This window comes from Cynocephalus volans, chromosome 3, assembly GCF_027409185.1.
Source record: "Cynocephalus volans isolate mCynVol1 chromosome 3, mCynVol1.pri, whole genome shotgun sequence".
In the NCBI taxonomy this organism is placed as follows: domain Eukaryota; kingdom Metazoa; phylum Chordata; class Mammalia; order Dermoptera; family Cynocephalidae; genus Cynocephalus; species Cynocephalus volans.
The window spans coordinates 32713200-32729313 of record NC_084462.1 but is presented as its reverse complement, the minus strand read 5'-3'; the positions used below and the strand labels follow the sequence as shown (position 1 = coordinate 32729313).

The following is a 16114-nucleotide window of genomic DNA, read 5'->3' as shown; positions in this document are numbered from 1 at the left end:
CAAAATGGGTAAAACAACCAGACAGAAGATGAGTAAGGAGACAGAGGAGTTGAACAGCACTAGAACTAGAAGACATGTGCAGCACACACACTCTTCTCAATTGCACATGGGACTTTTCAGGATAGACCATATGTTAGACAATGAACTAAGTCTCCATAGATTTAAAAAGACGGGTATCAAGTATCTACTTGAGGATGAAATTAGAAATTAATAACAGAAGAAAAACTGGGAAATTCACAAATTTATGGAAATTAAACAACATACCCTTAAGCAACCAACAGATCAAAGAAAAAATCACATGACAAGTTAGAAAATACTTAGAGACAAATCAAAATGAAACCATAACATAACATTCCAAAATGTATAGGGCACAAAGAAAGCATTTGAAGGAGAACTGACAGCAGTCCTTGTCAAAAATTTCCAAAAAACGAATAGGAGGGGATACTTCCTAACTGATTCTTAGAAACCAGCATTACCTTGACAACGAAGCCAGGCAAAGACTCTACAAGGAAAGAAAACTATAGATCAATATCCTTATGAATACTGATGCAAAAATCCTTAACAACATACCAGCAAACTGAATTCCACAGCATATTAAAATTGTATACCATGACCAAGTGGGACTTATTTCTGGAATGCAAGAATGATTCAAAATATAGAAATCAGTCAGTGTAATACAGAACATTAACAGAATTAAGGGGGGAGAATTACATGGTCATCTCAGTGGATGCAGAAAAAGCATTTGATAAAATGTAACACCCTTTCATGATAAAAACACTCAACAAACTAGGAATAGAAGGAAACTACCTCAATGTGATAAAAGCAGCATATGAAAAACCCACAGTGAACATCACAGTCAGTAGTGAAAGATTGAAAGCTTTTCTGCTAAGATCAGAAACAAGACAAGGACGCCTGCTTTCTCTTCTTCTATCCAGCATATTACTAGAAATTTTAGCCAGAGCAATTAGGCAAGAAAAAGAAAAGGCATCCCAATTGAATAAGAACAAGTAAAATTCTCTGTTTACAGATGATAAGATTTTATAGGCAGAAAACCCTAAAAATTCCATAAAAAACTATTAGAACTAATAAATAAATTCTGCAAAGTAGCAAGATACAAAGTCAACAGAGAAAATGAATTACATTTTCATACACTAACAACAGATAATCTGAAAAAGAAATTAAGAAAACAATTTCATTATGATAGTATCAAAAAGAATAAAATACATAGGAATTAACTAGGGAAGGAATGACTTATGCAATGAAAACTGCAAAACACTGCTGAAAGAAATTAAAGAAGGCATAAGTAAATGGAGACATATCCCACATTCATGGGTTGGAAGATTTAACCTTGCTCAGATGTTACACTATCCAAAGTGATCTGCAGATTCAGCACAATCCCTATCAAAACCCCAGTGATTTTATTTTTTGGCAAAAATAGTAAAACCTGTCTTTAAATTCATATGGAATCTCAAAGGATCCTGAGTAGCTAAAATAATCTTGAAAAACAACAAAGCTGGAGGACTCACACTTCCTGATTTCAAAACTTACTACAAGTCTACATCAATCAAAAACAGTGTGGTTCCGTCACAAAGACAGACATGTAGACCAATGGAATAGAAGAAGGAGCCCAGAAATAAATCCTCACATGTATGGTCAAATGATTTTTGACAAAAGTGCCATGACCATTCAATGGGAAAGGACAGCCTTTTCAACAAATGGTTCAGGGAAGACTGGATACCCACATACTAAAGAATGAAGTTAGACAGTTTCAGAATACTATACACACAAATTAACTGAAAATGAATCGAAGCTCTAAATGTAAAACCTAAAACTACAAAATTCTTAGAATAAAACACAGGGCAAAAGCGTTATGACATTGGATTTGGCAATAACATCTTACACATAATACCAAAGGCACAGGCAACGAAAGAAAAAATAGACAACTTAGACTTCATGAAAATAAAAAATTTTGTGCATCAAAAGACACTGTCAACAGAATAAAAAACTCATAGAATGAGAGAAAATATTTGCAAATCATATATGTGATATGGGATTAATACCCAGGATATGTAGAGAACTCCTAAAACTTAACAGCAAAAAACCAAAGAACCCAATTCAAAAATGGGCAAAGGACTTGAATAGACGTTTCTGCAAAGAAGATATACAAATGGCCAATAAGCACATGAAAGATGGTTTAACGTCACCAGACATTAGGGAAATGCCTATTGACGCTACAATGAGATACCACTTCACACCCATTAGGATGAGTAGTATCAAAAACAAACAAACAAATGGAAAATAATAAGTGTTGGCATGGATGTAGAATAAGTGGAACCATTGTGTGCTGTTGGTAGGAATGTGAGATGGTGTAGCTGCTGAGAGAAACAGTACAGTGAACCCTCAAAAAGTTAAAAATAAAACTACCTTATGACCCAGCAATTCCACTTCTGGGTATAAACCCAAAGGAATTGAAAGCAGGGACTTGAAGAGATATTTGCACACCAGCCTTCATGGCAGATGATTCACAATGGCTGAAATGTGGAAGCAACCCAAGTGTCCGCCAGTGGATGAATGGCTGAGCAAAATGTGGAGTGCACACAGTGGAATATTATTCAGCCTTAAAAAGGAAGGAAGATTTTTAGGGTATTTGTTTTTTTCACTTTCTATTTTATTTATTTTATTTTAAAAAATCTTTTTGTGTGTACTTAAGGTGTACAACATGATGTTATGGGATGTATATAGATAGTAAAAATCTTACTGTAGTGAAGCAAATTAACATGTTCATCATCTCACGTAGTTGCTCCGTTTTATGTGGCAAGACCAGCTAAAATCTATTCTTTTAGCATGAATTCCACGTACAGTACAATTTTGTCACCTGTGGTCCTTGTGTTGTATGTCAGATCGCTAGACTTATTCAGACACATGTTACAACGTGGATGAACCCTGAAGGGCATTATGCTAAGTGAAATAAGCCAGTCACAAAAAGACAAATACTGTGTGATGCTACTTTTATGCAATATTTAGAGTAGTCAGATTCATAGAGACAGAAAGTAGAATGATGGTGGCTAGGGGCTGGGGGATGGGGAATGGGGCATTATTTAAATGGGTGCAGAGTTTCGGTTTCACAATATGATTGTACAACATTAGGATGTATTTAATACCCTTGAATTAGGGCTGGCCTGTTAGCTCAGTTGGTCAGAGCACAGCCTTATAACACCAAGGTCACAGATTCATATCCCCGTACCAGCCAGCCACCTAAAACAAACAAACGAAAAAAACACTGAACTGTATGCTTAAAAATGTTTAAGATAGTAAATTTTTATGTTATATACGTTTTACCACAGTAAAAAAAACAAAAAAAGGAAAAAATTATTGCAAGAAGACTCTCTCCCATTCCTGTGTCCTTCCTTCCCAGACATGCCCATGAGTAAAACACTGTTATTAGGTTTTGGAGCACGGGGCGACATACCTATAGCTATTTTAATGAAAATATTTATGCAAGCAAATAGGAACATATATTTTCCTTGACCCCCTTTTTAAACCAGATTGTAGCATACTTTTAATACAATTCTACACTTGCTTTTTTCATTTGAGAATCTATCTTGAAGATCTTAGAGATCTTTCCATAGATCCTGAAGACTTTTGAACCCACATTTTTAGCTGTTAGCCTTCCCCAACACCCACCCTCCCCTATCCTGCTGGTAACTCAAAACTAGTGTTTCCCACACATGTCCTCCTGCTGACTCCTCTGTTGTTCCTAATTAGCCCCACGCCCATGCAGTGTCACCACTCAAACCCTCAGAGTCACTTTTTCCCTTCCCGCCCTTCCAGTCAGTTCCATCTGGAATCCCCTTCCCCTGGTCGCAGCCCTCCCCACCCCCTTCCTCTACCCTGGCCCTTCTTTCTGTCACCTTACCTAAGACTCCCTCCTGGGGCCAGCTCTGCCCCTGCATTCCAGCCTGCACACTGTCACCAGCTCGATCTCTGGCAGGCACGGTGCTGGTGCTTGCAGCTCAGGCTTGGACACTTCCCACTGACTCTGCATCCAGGACAAGCCTGCAGCCCACCCAGTGGTCCTGGGCCTGTGTCACCTGCTCTCTTCCTGCAGGAGTTCTCCCTCCAGCCTGCAGGGAGACTGCTCCTGCTCACAGGCATCCTCCACCCTTTCTGGTGTCCTTGTCCTCGCTCAGCCACTCCTACCCTCCTTTAAAGGCTCGCTGCAGAGCCACTGGGCATGACCTCTCTGGAGCCTGCACTCCACCTTTGTCCTGCTTCCCACAGTGCTTCAGGGTCACTGCCAGGGGGCTCAGCTGGTGCCTAAGCATCTCTCTATTGCCCCCTGGGTGTGGCCCACTCACCTGGCCTTTCTTAGGTGTGCTTTTGGGACTTAGTGAACTGATCTGAATGGAGCCTCAGAGGGACATTTTTTCTTCGGTCTCCTTGTTACCTTCAAAGTGCACCAACTTTTTCTGTGTAGTCTTTCCTTCCTCGTATTTTGCAATGATTTTTGTGATTATTTCACATCTTTGTGAAAGTTTCAGCTGGCTGGTCTTAATGAATGTCGTGCAGTCCGGGCCTCCCGCAGCTTCCTGCCCCAGTTCAAGTTCATTACTTTGACTCACATAGCTGTGGGAAGCAACAAGACGCAGTCCTTTGCAGGACGGCTTTCTGTACTTCTCGCTAAGTGGATCAGGATATTTGGAAACTGGAGAAGAGAAAGTGACGTCCGCTAGGAGTGAATCCATTCTTTCGTTCTGCAGTTACTTACTCACTCAGGATTCACTGTTTTGTTTTATTTAACCAAATAAAGTTTTTGCATTTAGAATACTTCCCTGTTCCACAAAAGCTGGCAGATCTGGGAAGATGTCCACCTTTGTCTTTGGGTGCACGAGGATCCGTAATGGTAGTTTCACGTGACCCTGCTGGGGCTGGACAGGCCTCGTTCATCAGACCAATTATTTTTTGGTAGAAGAGGTTCAGATGCGTGGAGGGTGCTACGTGAAAGACCTGGGTCCTCTGGGAATTGACCATCCATGGAGAATTACTGAGACCCTGACTGGGGACAAAGTGGCAATTTGGGGAGCAGCTGGTTTTAGGTAATTCTCATTTGCTTTAAAGGTCCTGCAGGCCATCTCTCCCAATTTCCCACTAAATGCCCAGTTAGGGAAACACATTATTACTGTCAAACGTTAGAAAGAAAGAGGAACCTATGCCAGGACTCAGTACTGGGGTCTCTCACACAGAAGGGAGGCAGTGCAGTGTGGGGTTAATATCAGGGGTTCTGAGCCAAGCCCCTGCTCTGTCACACGCTAGCTGCATGGTCTTGATCTAGTTACTGTCAACCTCCTCTTGCCTAAGTTTTCTCATTGTGTAAAGCCCTGAGCTCGGTGCCTGGCACATAGCAAGTGTTAAATAAGTATTGTCCATTACTTATTATTACTCTGTTAAATGATTAAGAAAGACTTTAGTGGCTGACCTGAGACCTAACAGTTCAACCACAGAGAGCAATTTAGATTTCATTTTGCCTCTGTGTACCAGGCAGCCGCAGCACTTCCTGCTAAAGAATGCTGCGATCAGGGGAGAGTGTTCCAGACAGACCCTATCAGTGACTGGCTCCTGAGGCCAGGGGTTGGAATCCGGCCTCTGCTCCTTGTGCAAGCTTCTGCAAGTGGCTCAACCTCTCTGAGCCTCAGTTTTTTTATCTGTGAAATGGGCTGCTAGAAGACTTAAATGAATTAGTACTTGGATATCTCTTTAAACAATGACCACTGACCACATTGTCAGTGCTCAGTAAATGTTAGGTATTATCATCATCGTCAGACTTACCAAACCTTGCCTCAGTCTGGGGTGGTTTTTAGATTGAGACCCACCTCTGGGATTCTGCTTGTCTCAGTCCCCTGGGACGTCTGGGGTGAAGGAGTGAGGATGTGGGAGTTAGACTTCTGGGAACAGGGTTGGTAACTTTGGGGGTATTCTCATGCCATTTGTTAAACTAGGATGTGCCGAAGAGTCCTTTTTCTTTCTAAATCCAAACGTAAACTACATACTGCCAGTAGGGCTGGCGTCAAACCTTATATTAGGAGGAGTCTTTGTGTACTGAAGATCCTCACTCATTCGGGGACCAGATCTGAGAAACGTCCTGAGGGAGGGAGAGATGGGGGGGGGCCCTCCTCATTCCCCAACTGTGGACCTGGAGGACTCTCCCTTAGCTCAGTGAGAGTTAAAAGGGAGCACATGGGAACGGAAAACTGTTTTCCAGATATTCTCACAACACTCAATACTTCTGGTCACCGAAGTGTGGGTTTTTCTCCCTCACCAAGCAGTTCCCCAGTTCTCTGTGAACACTGACTGGGTGTTCTACAATTCAATTCAGTTCCGTTACTGTCCACCTGGAGTTAGCATTAGATCCCACAGGTTAAGAGCCCACAAGAATGCCCCCACTTCAGACACTAGTTGGAAGTCCAGGTTGTCCCCTGTGCCACTGACCATAAATTGGAGGTCCCCTCCTTGAGTTCAGTCATTTGCTAGAGAATGTGAGCTCAGAGAATATAGAGCTCAGGAGAGCACTTTACTTAACATTACCTGTTTATTGTAAAAGGATGCAACTCAGGAACAGCCAGATGGGAGAGGTGCATAGGCAAGGTGTGGGGAAGGGCTGTGGAGCTTCCGTGCCCTCTCTGGGCCCACCATGCTCCCACCACCTCTATGCGCTCGCCCACCTGAAGCTCTCTGCACCCATACTTCAGGGATTTTTATGGAGGCTTCATCACACAGTCTTGATCGGTTATTAACTCAGTCTGCAGCTCCTCTGCCCTCCCCAGAGGACGGGGAGTGGGTCTGAATGTTCCAAGCTTCTAATCATTGGCTTGGTCTTTCTGGGACCAGGCCCAGCTACAGCTCACAAGGAGTCACCTCATAGAGCAAGGACACCCCTGTCACCCAGGAAATTCCAAAGGATTGAGGAACTCTTCGTCAGGAACCAGGTCAGAGGCCAAATATTAGAACAAAAGGTGCTCCCAGCATCCCTTCCATTTGGGAAATGGCAAAGGTTTCACGTGCTGTGTTCCAGGAAACAGGGATGAAGATCAAACACGTATTTCTTAGTATAAATCACAGTATCCCAGGGGAAATGATATTTTGACTGGTAAATATCTGGGCTTCCAAAAGTCCTCTCCTAAATTGCTAGAAGCAAATCCTTCCATGCTCTAGACCTCTTCTGCCAAGTCATGTGCACCGCCGTGCCATGGTGGGCGCCCCCCCAGGATCCTGAGCACCCCTCCGCAAGCACTTCCTCTCTGGCTGAGCATTTTGAATAGTAAATGAGTGGCTCCCTTCACCGGGGCCAACATTTTTCTCTGAAACTTCATTTCTGCTTGTCAGCTTTGGGTTAGTGCTTCTCAGCCAAGTGCACCATCTGTGAGCACTGCCTGGTGCCGTGATGACTTGGCCCAGAGCCCCGTGAGGACCCCGAAATGCCTAGTTCCACACTCTCACGCTCCCTCATCCTGGGGGAGGTTTCAGAGAGGTGGGTCCACGTCCTGTGGGCCGTTCCCCCATGAGGCTCCCAAACAGAAGAGAACGGTGCCCACCACACCATGACTGGAAGCTTGGGTGACCCCGCCTGGTGTACATGTGTTAGGTAAGATCTCATGAAATCTTTGTAAAAATGACCCATGTCTGTGAGCTTCTAAGCCTTTATGAACTGTCACATTTTGCGGTGGTGACAGACTGTCAGGATGATGCCTGCTGCTCATAGACCAGCATTCCAGGGGAATTGCCTAGGAGAGAAGGACCATAGCACTTGGGACATCTACTTGTCTAGAGTTTCTCAACCTTTTGCTTCTTACCTTTTTATTTTACTTTTTTAATAGCCAGCTGTCCCCCACCCCCGCCACTCCTCGGAGCCTTTTAAGACATGCATCTCCCTAGCTCCTGTACTCACATGAAATTTTAATAGCACCGATATATTTATATCTGTTTATATACTAGGGCCCTAGAAGACCCACAAGCCATTGTAATATCTAATATTTTCTTGTCCCCTAAAGATCCATTTTTGCCCTGCTGGGGGTGATACTGTCTCTATGGAGCATGCATATGCTGGTCTGAGACATTTTTGGCCATCCAGCCCCCGCTGTGACTTGTGGTGATGACTTGGAGTGACAGGGCTGACGCACATATACAGTAAGCGAGCCTGTTTGAGACTCAGGGCCATGTGGAGTCAGCTCTCAGAGGTGTCAGGTGCTAGGAAGACTGGGCCACTTTCCTCTCCCTCCGGTTTTCCATTTTTCACCTTCACAGGTACTGTATGACTGTCTGGGCAGACATCGTGTTCCTCATTCAAGATCAGTTCCTTGTTTTGTTTTCTTCTTACATACACTGGTTTCTCTTTGGATCGTATAAATCTTTTGCCTTTTAAAAAAGTGATTTATTAGATCAAAAGGAACCAGCATTTTATGGCATCTTGGTAGGTACTGCCAGCTGAGATCCAGGACAAGTATACAGGAATGTATGAGAGAACCCGTCTCTCTGTATCTCTGCCAGCTTGGGGTGGTATTCTTTTTGCTAATTTGACCTGCAGGATGGTAAGCATTGCTGCTTGAAGTAGCGTTCACATGATTACCAGTGAGGGTGAAATTCCTGCTCCCTTTATCTTCTTTATCTTGTTGAATGGTGAGAGACGAATCCATTTCCTCTTGGTAGTCCTCTGACTGCCCCACCCCGTTTGGTGGCTAATTCTTTCCTTTCCCACTGACTTGCCGCAATCCTCTAGGAAGTTTCCTCTACGCTGGGATCTGTTCCTGGACTATCTGTTCTGAATTACTGACAACTTGATGATGACATCTGCTTGGCTTTTTGGAATAGATATTGAACGAATGTTCTTTCAAGGTGAATGCACTGGGAAAGTGGATTGATTTACGCGCCTGCACTTAGGCAAACTCTGATGTGCAGACACCTGGCTGTCTTCACTGGCTGAGGCCAAAATAAGGATGCACTGAGCTCTCGGTGGAAGTGCCCTCTGGAGCAGTTCCAAGGGCACAGAATGCCACACTAATGACTCACTGAGGCTCAAGCAAAGCTGTGAAGGTTCACTTGTGTTTGTTATTTGGCTGAAGTTCACCTTTTGGTTAGTATCAGCTGTAGCATGAAAGATCTGAGAGATGCTGAAATGAACAAATTAAGAACAAGCAAGTACATACTGAGTGCCTACCATGATGAGGAATACACACAGACTTTGCAGACTGGATCTTGACCTTGCAGAACGTATAATCCAGGTGGAGACAGGAGTGCAGATCAGTGATGAGGATACCAGGTGACAAGTTCTGTAATAGATGCACATAAAGTTAGCAGGACAAACAGAAGAAAGTCTGACCAACTCTGCCTAGTGAGATGAGGAGGGGTCAGGAAGAAAACAAAAAGCACGTGACATTTCAGCTCCACCTTAGAGAGCAAGATGGTGTTGGCCAGGTAGCCAAGTGGGGACAGGCATCCCATCAGAGGAGATGCATGTGCAAAGGCATGGAGCTGTGGAAGAGCATGGCATCGTATGCAAATGTTGGGGCAAAATGGTGCCAAAGAGAGAGATCAGTGCTACGCTGAGGTGGTTTCCCCATTTTCAGTCAAAGATGTCATTAAAGTTTATAAAGTGTGCTCGGATTTCCTTTGGGGAAAGTAAACTCTGAAAGTATGGAAGAGCACATGGAGGTAACAGTGTGAGGGCAGAAAGCCAGATGACTTGCAGCATTATTATCCTAACTAGGAGCTTTAGTTCTTGGAAGCACTGTCCCAGCACAGCTTTTGGAAAGGGGACTAAGCACTGGACTAGCTTTCCTTGTTAGGACACCACAGGTATTTAACAGGTAAAATCGACAAGACCCGATGACAAAATTTGTGTGGGGGTAACAAGGGTGCAGATGCCTCTTCTGGCACGTTTGGCTGGGCGTTTGAGGTTGAAGGGGAGCAGGGCTGAGGTGTGGCCATACTAAGTGGGAGGTGTTGGGTGGGCACTTAGGTAGAAATACTGACAATGGTTAGGAATATGTGGTATAGGATGTACTAATAATTGCCAGTTTCTTGTGCTACTTTGGTGTTTTAAGAATGTGACACAATTTTTTGTAAAGCTGCCAGCTCTTCTTCATTGATAGAGGTCATGCAGAGGAGAAAAGCACAGAGATGTTTACTGCAGTGAGGACAGTAGGTCAAGTTCAGCTGCTTTTCCACTCACATTCATATCTTCTCCTTCCAGGGGACGGCCAGGTGGATTTTGATGAATTCATGACTATTCTTGGTCCCAAACTGGTGTCTTCAGAAGGTCGCGATGGTTTCCTTGGAAACACAATAGATAGCATATTCTGGCAGGTGAGTAAGAATTCTTTTAAGATTAAGTTTGATGGCAAACATGTGTCTGGGACTAACTTTTGACTCTGAATTCTTGAGCGTCTGTTCAGTGCATGAAGATCTCTTCTGGGCTGAAGTGGCACACATTCCTTGGATTGGATGTTAGGTTGAGGTCCGTATGAGATCCTCTGAACAAAGAATCAAAACTATACTCATTAAGGTTTGGAGGAGTGAAATATCTCCCCACTTTTCCCTTAGAGCAAAGATTCTGCATTTTACAGAAATGAGATTCCTCCACGGCTGATTCACAAAAGTCTTTTTCCTGGGGATGCTTAAAAAGGTCACATTGGCATTATCTGAGCCCGTTTTGTCGCTGGTCCAGGTTCCGGGTGATCCTTGCTGAGAGGAGGGTATGGCTGTCTCAGGTGTTTGATCCTGTACATACTCTCGCCCTTAAAAGGGCAGAATGGTTCTGTCTAAGAGAGCGTATTCAGTGCTTCTCATTAGCTCCTGTTTCTATCTTGCAAAATCTCTTCGGGAATTCCAAATATCTGCATTCTAATTATTTAAGTGCTACTAGATCATTTTTATCTAATCTTAAAATGTGTCTATTACTTCCTGATTGTGGAATTTGGGGACTGGGTTATCAATCATTATTTTAAAAATTTGAGTCCAACAAGTTATCAAGTTGAATCGAATAACTGATGAGACATGTAAAACACCATTCAAACACAGCTTGGTGTCTTTAACGATGTGTTTTCCTTTTTTTTTTTTTTCTTCACCAAATTTATTTCTCTAACTAAGATAAGGATTGCAGTTGACTTGTCTCTCTAGTCTTTTGCTGGTTCCCATTTGCACATAGCCAGCAAGTAAGAACTTATGTGCTCTGGAATCTCTCAGTCATTGTGGGTTTTACAAAAGGCATTTAAGACTCAGACCCGGCTAGTTAAGAGTTTGGCTGGGGAAACAATTAACAGAGAACGAAGACGGGATGAATTAGTGTGATGATTGCTAGACCTCAATCTCCTTGAAGCCAGGACCTCAGTGCTGTAGCCCTCAGCCCCTAGCACATTGACACAGCAGGCCCTCAATAACTTTTTCTGTTTCAATAGAATGAATAGAAGTTCTAGAAAGGAGGAAAATATAGTCTTGTAGGGTCAAACAAGGCTTTAGGGGATGGGTACTTGCCTTGAACATTGAAATATGGGTGGGATTAAGGGCAAACGAGGAACAGAGGGCGTTCCAGGCCTGTCACCATCAGAGTTTGAGAAGGGGTGGGGACTATGGATGCTGGAAAGCCACCGACAGTCACCAGGACACAGTATGCAGGGAGAGCCCTTGGGACCCCCTGCAGTATCGATTTAGGGCCTGAGCAAAGAGGAGAGGCAAAGCTGACTCCAGAGTTCCCAACTTGCTGTGGTTGACAGGACTAGGATCACAGGGCGACAGAGGCGTCTGCACAGTGAATTCTAAATTGGAGGGCCGAGGGTGAGGGAAGGTCAGACAACCAGGAGGAGGAGGAGGTTCACGCACGGCCGAGGTCAGTCGGGGCTGAGCCCAGCCCTGGGGTTCATGGGCACCGATGAGTGAGTCACAGGCAGAATGAGCTCACGGCGGGAAACCGCGCCAACCAGGATGAGGACACCCGGGGCCTTGCAGCTGCACTCTGCAGGTGCTGGTCAGACGTGAGGAGCAGGAGGGTCCCCGGGCCCCCACTCACCATGTGGTGAGTGACTCACTGCTCATGTAGCCCTTCAATTGCGCCTGGACACCTAGAAGGACAGACATAAGAAACAAGAAGTGAGCGCAGAGTTAAGACAACGGAGAAACATTGTCTCCCATCTGGCCGTCTTTCAGTCCCTGTGGGCTGCCTGGGCCTCCCTGACCCCTCCTTCTGGGTCCTCCCTCTGTCCCCTCAATGCTTTCCTCCTCTCCTCCAAACTCAGTGCCCGCTCTCCCTGGGGAATGCTCCAAGGCCTCCCAAGCTCCAGCCTTCTTCCTGGCCCCCATCCTGGAGTGAAGGAGCTGTGGGTACTTAATCTGCACCTCAAGCAGAGGCCTCCTGTCTTGCAGGTGTGTCACAGCGAGACCATCTACACACCAAGGAGATACTCCTCTTACACATGTCAACTGCCTCTCGCATGATTCAGGCATGCTATTATGCTCACAAAGTCTCTGTGCCTTTATCTTGCTAAAGACTGTCCTCACCCAGAGCAATAAGATGAGGGGGTGGGCGTGGGGAGGAAGAGAACAGAGGGAAAGTCCATCCCGAAATCTTTAGACGATCGCACAGACTTGCAGCCGTGGCGTTCCCCTCCTGTGGGTGCCCACCCGGTTCAAGTTGTGTGACTAGCAAGGGAGGACAGAAACATCTATCAATTCTCAGCAGTCAGCTCCCCTGCACCCCCCGCCCTCCCTCCGCCACTGCCTGCCACTCAGAGACAGCATGAAAGAATGGCATTTAAACATTCAGATCATCTGGTCCTTCCTGGAAACAATTTCATATTCCCAGTGCTTGGGTGGTTTTTCAGGTGTAAGAGAAAGCCGTGTGTGTGTGTGCATGTGTATATAGGTATGTGTATGTGTGAGCACACACACATGTACGTGTATGTCTGTTTACTTGGCCATGGCAGTGGAAGATAGTGTAAAAAAGAGGACAGAAAGGCAGCTTTCTGCCTCTAGGTATCCAGGCAGGCAGCGTTGATATCAGGAAGTATTGGTTTCTGGAAAAGAGAAGACCATCCTCTTTAAGACACTCTGTTAAGGCTTCTGACCAGAGACAAAGTCAGCTTCCCATGGAAACAGACATGAGGGTACATGTGGAAAGATATATTCTTGATCTGTGCTACGTAATATGTTGCACCAAAACCTAGGGACAGAAAACAGCAGCAAATGCTTACTGTCTCACACAGTTTCTGTAGGTCAGGAATTTGAAAGCATCTTCACTGAGTCTTTCATGGGATTGCAGGCAAGATGCTCTCTGAGGTTATGATCATCCGAAGGCTTGACTGGGGCTGGAGGATGTGCTTCAGGTGGCTCAGTCACAGGGTTGGCAAGGTGATGCTGGCAGCTGGCGGGAGGCTGCAGTTCCTCACCACACAGACCTCTCTGTAGTGCTGCTTGAGTGTCCCCAGGACGCAGCAGCTGGCTTCCCTCAAAGTGATTGATCCAAGAGAGTGCAGGGCAGAAGCTACGGTGCCTTTTATGACCTGCAGGACCCAACTTTGGAAGCCAGTCTCCATCCCTTCTGCAATGTCCTCTTGGTTACATGGGCCATCGTGTGCACTGTGGGAGAGGACAACCTCCGGGTGAATACCAGGAGGCAGGGGTCACTGGGGGTCATTTGGAGGCCACCACAAAAGGTAGAGGTTTTATAGCTGGGCTTTAACTTCTGATCCAACTGCTATCACAGCCTTTCATTTCCCCAGGCTTTGGTTTCTTCCAGGCACTAGGCTTGTCTTCTAATTAAATCTATTTCCAGTGTTCTCTCCTTCCCGGTGTTCCAGCCTACACTGCAAGGGTAAGATGAAGTCAGATGTGATTCTGCAAGAACAACTATTTATTGGTTGGTGCTAGTCCCAAAAGTTGAGCCCCTGGCTCTTTGCAAAAAATTGGAATCAGTGAAGGTGGAATGTAACTGGCAGCTCCTTCCAAAGGAGGTCGGTCCAAGAGCCATGCCCGGAGCCTGTGGCCCTCCGCGGGTGGAGCCCTCTGGGTGTGAGCCTCACTGTTAGGTAGTAAGTAACAACTTGGGAAGCTTTTACAATGTTCTTACTCCTCATGCCTCACGTCTGTGTGTCTGCTCTTCCTGCAGTGACATGTGGAGAGGAAATGTGGAATTGTGTTTGAAGCCAGCTTGAGCACTTGGGGGATGCTAACAGTGGGGAGTGGTGAGGCAGGGCTGCAGGGGACAGAGCTCGGCCTGGGGGGCTTCCTGTTTGCTGTGTCAGGTGGCTCACAACCGCTGAGCAACACGGTCCTCACAGTCGCCATGGCTCCCCCATCATTCACCCCACACGCCAGGAGCCCACTTGCCTCTAGGAACGAGAGCCTGATAATACAGTAGACACCCCCAAGTGGCAGAGGAGAGCACCCCACTGCTGGACCACAGTGTCCCCGTGAGCCACCATGGCAGACTTTTACGTTTTCTCCCACTTGACCTCAAGAACTGTGCAGCCGTGTTCCGCCATGAGTTTGCAGACGGCGACAATGGCAGGGATGATGACAAGGGTTGTGGAGATTAACAGCTCTGCCGGTCCCAGGCTCCAGCCAACCCAATGCTTCTGCTACTCTTTCTCCCTCTGAAGGAAGGGAGGCGCCAGAGCCACACTTGGCTAGCAGAGCCGGCCGCCATCTTCCTGCTGGTGCCACAGCGCCCCGGCCACACAGACGCTGGACAATGCTAGTTTTTATCTTATTCATCAGCCCTCATTCATCAGCACTTCACTAATTGAGAGTTTCTGTTTTAAGAAATGAAACACATTCACATTTTGTAAGCAAATGGATCTGTTCATAGGATGGCACCGAGAACATCGGAATGAGTCTGGGGCTGCAGGTCAGGAAACCCCATGCTGGACCCGGTCTTTGTGTGCTCAGTACACATAGGTGATATACTCCTGAGCAGCACAAAGACCAGGGAGCTAGTGTGCAAGCTGGGTACTGTAACAGCTCGTTCATCTCACACCTGTGCACAGTTGTCCTCACATGAAAGTGCAAGTGGCACCCCTCCCCACACCTGGTCCAGACTTGCTTTGCTCCTCCCCAACTATCCACCCACAAGCCTGCTCCTCACCCTGACCAGCTGCCCATTCCTCCCCCACCTGGTGGGAGAAAATACAGCTGGTGACGTGATACACCTGCAGCTGCTCCTGGGAATCTTGCCAGCCATGGCCTCTCCCCCTGCATCCCAAATTCTAGCTTTGGGCTCATATCTTCCCTGGTTTTCCATTTCTGCTTTGTTCCTGGACTCATGATCTCCGTCCCAGACTCTGATCCAAAAGCCAGTCACCCAGCCCAGGGCCCAGACTTTGGCCATGTTACACGCTGGCTCTGGGGTCAGGGCTGAGACGGGCAGGAGTGCAGCTTCCAATTCTTGACTCATGGGCAGTGAAGGGTAGGTTCTGTCCCGTGTTCATGACATGAGAAAGAAAAACTGCACAAAGCTGCAGGTACAGTATGATCCCACACCTGTTACACATAAAAGGACTGGAGGGGACACATCAAATGTTGACAGTGATTTTTCTGTGTGGTAGGACAATGGGTGATCATGTATTTCTGTATTTTCCAAAATCTTAACAGTGGGCATGTGTTACCTCTATAATCAGAGATAAGTAAATAAAGAAAACGCAGCCCCCAGCTAGTCAAGCATCTATTTACGTATATTTGCTTATCTATAAAACTGGAGATTACCTGTCTCGTGAGGGTGACTATTGATGAAATTGAAGAAATCATATTCACTCCTGTGAAGCATTTATTGCACGGGGCCAAGACCTCAGAAACACCAGGATATTTTCTTTTTTTATGTTAAGGGTAACTTGCGTTCTAGTAGGCGACACTCCCCACACGTCAGATCTGGCACCGGCAGGATGGTTCTCCCCCTAGTATTTTGTCAATGCGCCACTCTCTCAGAGTGTGGGACCACAGCTGCTGCTCCTCAGCTTTTAATCATCTAGTGGAACCTAAATAGCTTTCACAGCGATGCCCATCGCAAGGCCTCAGACTGACAGCACTGCAACCCCCAAAGTGGCTTCACTGTGTGTGAAATGTGCAGTATGGGAGG

At 45.9% G+C, this 16114-nt stretch overlaps 1 protein-coding gene across 1 annotated transcript in view; it reads left to right on the top strand.

The window, feature by feature from the left end:
• The window catches only part of CALN1 (calneuron 1), a 469391-nt gene that overhangs the window by 285708 nt on the left and 167569 nt on the right, over nt 1-16114 (top strand). Inside the window, exon 4 of the mRNA XM_063092119.1 lies at nt 10244-10356. Within this exon, the coding sequence (XP_062948189.1) occupies nt 10244-10356 (113 nt within the window). The remainder of the gene's footprint in view (nt 1-10243; nt 10357-16114) is intronic.